The sequence below is a fragment of the Poecilia formosa genome, unplaced genomic scaffold, assembly GCF_000485575.1.
Source record: "Poecilia formosa unplaced genomic scaffold, Poecilia_formosa-5.1.2 Scaffold339, whole genome shotgun sequence".
NCBI lineage: Eukaryota > Metazoa > Chordata > Actinopteri > Cyprinodontiformes > Poeciliidae > Poecilia > Poecilia formosa.
This window is the reverse complement of record NW_006800278.1, coordinates 731843-733055: the sequence shown is the minus strand read 5'-3', so window position 1 is coordinate 733055 and position 1213 is coordinate 731843. Positions and strand designations below refer to the sequence as shown.

At 43.4% G+C, this 1213-nt stretch overlaps 1 protein-coding gene across 4 annotated transcripts in view; it reads right to left on the bottom strand.

The window, feature by feature from the left end:
- LOC103153098 (linker for activation of T-cells family member 1-like) overlaps nucleotides 1-1213 on the bottom strand; it is a 15715-nt gene that overhangs the window by 7553 nt on the left and 6949 nt on the right. For 3 of the 4 annotated variants that reach the window (XM_007573889.2, XM_007573895.2, XM_007573890.2), the window contains exons 4-7: nucleotides 755-783; nucleotides 610-670; nucleotides 396-457; nucleotides 291-323 (exon numbers count right to left, since the gene is read on the bottom strand). In XM_007573889.2, coding sequence (XP_007573951.1) covers nucleotides 291-323; nucleotides 396-457; nucleotides 610-670; nucleotides 755-783 — 185 coding nt within the window. The remainder of the gene's footprint in view (nucleotides 1-290; nucleotides 324-395; nucleotides 458-609; nucleotides 671-754; nucleotides 784-1213) is intronic. The other variant, XM_007573893.2, reaches the window with a different exon arrangement.

Here is a 1213-nt window from a genome sequence, read left to right as displayed (position 1 = left end):
TAAATCAGTTTATATTTGGTTCAAACTGAAGCTAAATCAGTTTATATTTGGTTCAAACTGAAGCTAAATCAGTTTATATTTGGTTCAGACTGAAGCTAAATCAGTTTATATTCGGTTCAGACTGAGGAGGGTTAGAAAGTGAGCCGTGTTCTTTAAGAGCGGCTCAGAGTGTTTCCATCGCTCTCATAAAACTTGTGCCTGCTGTGGTCTGCAGATGAACAGATAGAGAACATCCGCCGCCGCTCAGCCTCGTCTCTAATCTGGCTCAGAGGAAAGATGGCGGCGCTTACCCGGGGCCGGGTTCTCGTAACTCGGGTTGCTCTCTGTGGAAGGAAAACATCAGCTGAGAAACGCCCACATGAAGAGAAACGGTTCCTGATGAAGAACCAACCCACCGGTTTCTGTCGGTGTGTAGGGCCGGAGCGGCTGGCCAGAACCGCGACCAGCAGGGATCGGGCTGAAGGAAACAAAAACAGATTTCATCTGAAATAAAGGCTTTTAATGTGAAGGGCCTCCGTTTTCATATGAGGAAACCAGAAACATTCTGACTGACTGTTGGCGTGTTAACCCCAACTAAACTCTGATCTGGTTTAAAGACAAGACACTCACTGAGGCTTCAGTGTGGAGGGAGAGTGGACCAGGTTCTGGTCCAGCCGGGCCTGACCGGCACCTGGACCGACCGGAGAGAAAACATCATTAGGATGGATGGATGATGGATGGATGGATGTAAGATGGATGGATGTTTTAAACTCACATGGATGGACAACAATGAATCCAGAACTTCTGACAGAAAGAAAAGAGATTTTTGTTTTTGTTCCGGTTTTTTCTAGATTATTAAAACTGATTCAGTCATTAAATGGAAATAATTGATTTAAATGTCATCAAAAGCATCAAGTCACAAGCAGCAAAAATTTCTGTTTTCAAGAAAAACCAGTTCCTGACTCTGAATTGTTCGTCTGGGCGTCATTATAGGGGAATTTGAGTTATAGCTGGAAATGTATGCTAACCTAACCATTAAGCTACATTAGGCTACCCGTTAACGTATGCTAACCTAACCATTAAGGTACATTAGGCTACTCGTTAAGGTATGCTAACCTAACCATTAAGGTACATTAGGCTACTCGTTAAGGTATGCTAACCTAACCATTAAGGTACATTAGGCTACTCGTTAAGGTATGCTAACCTAACCATTAAGGTACATTAGGCTACTCGT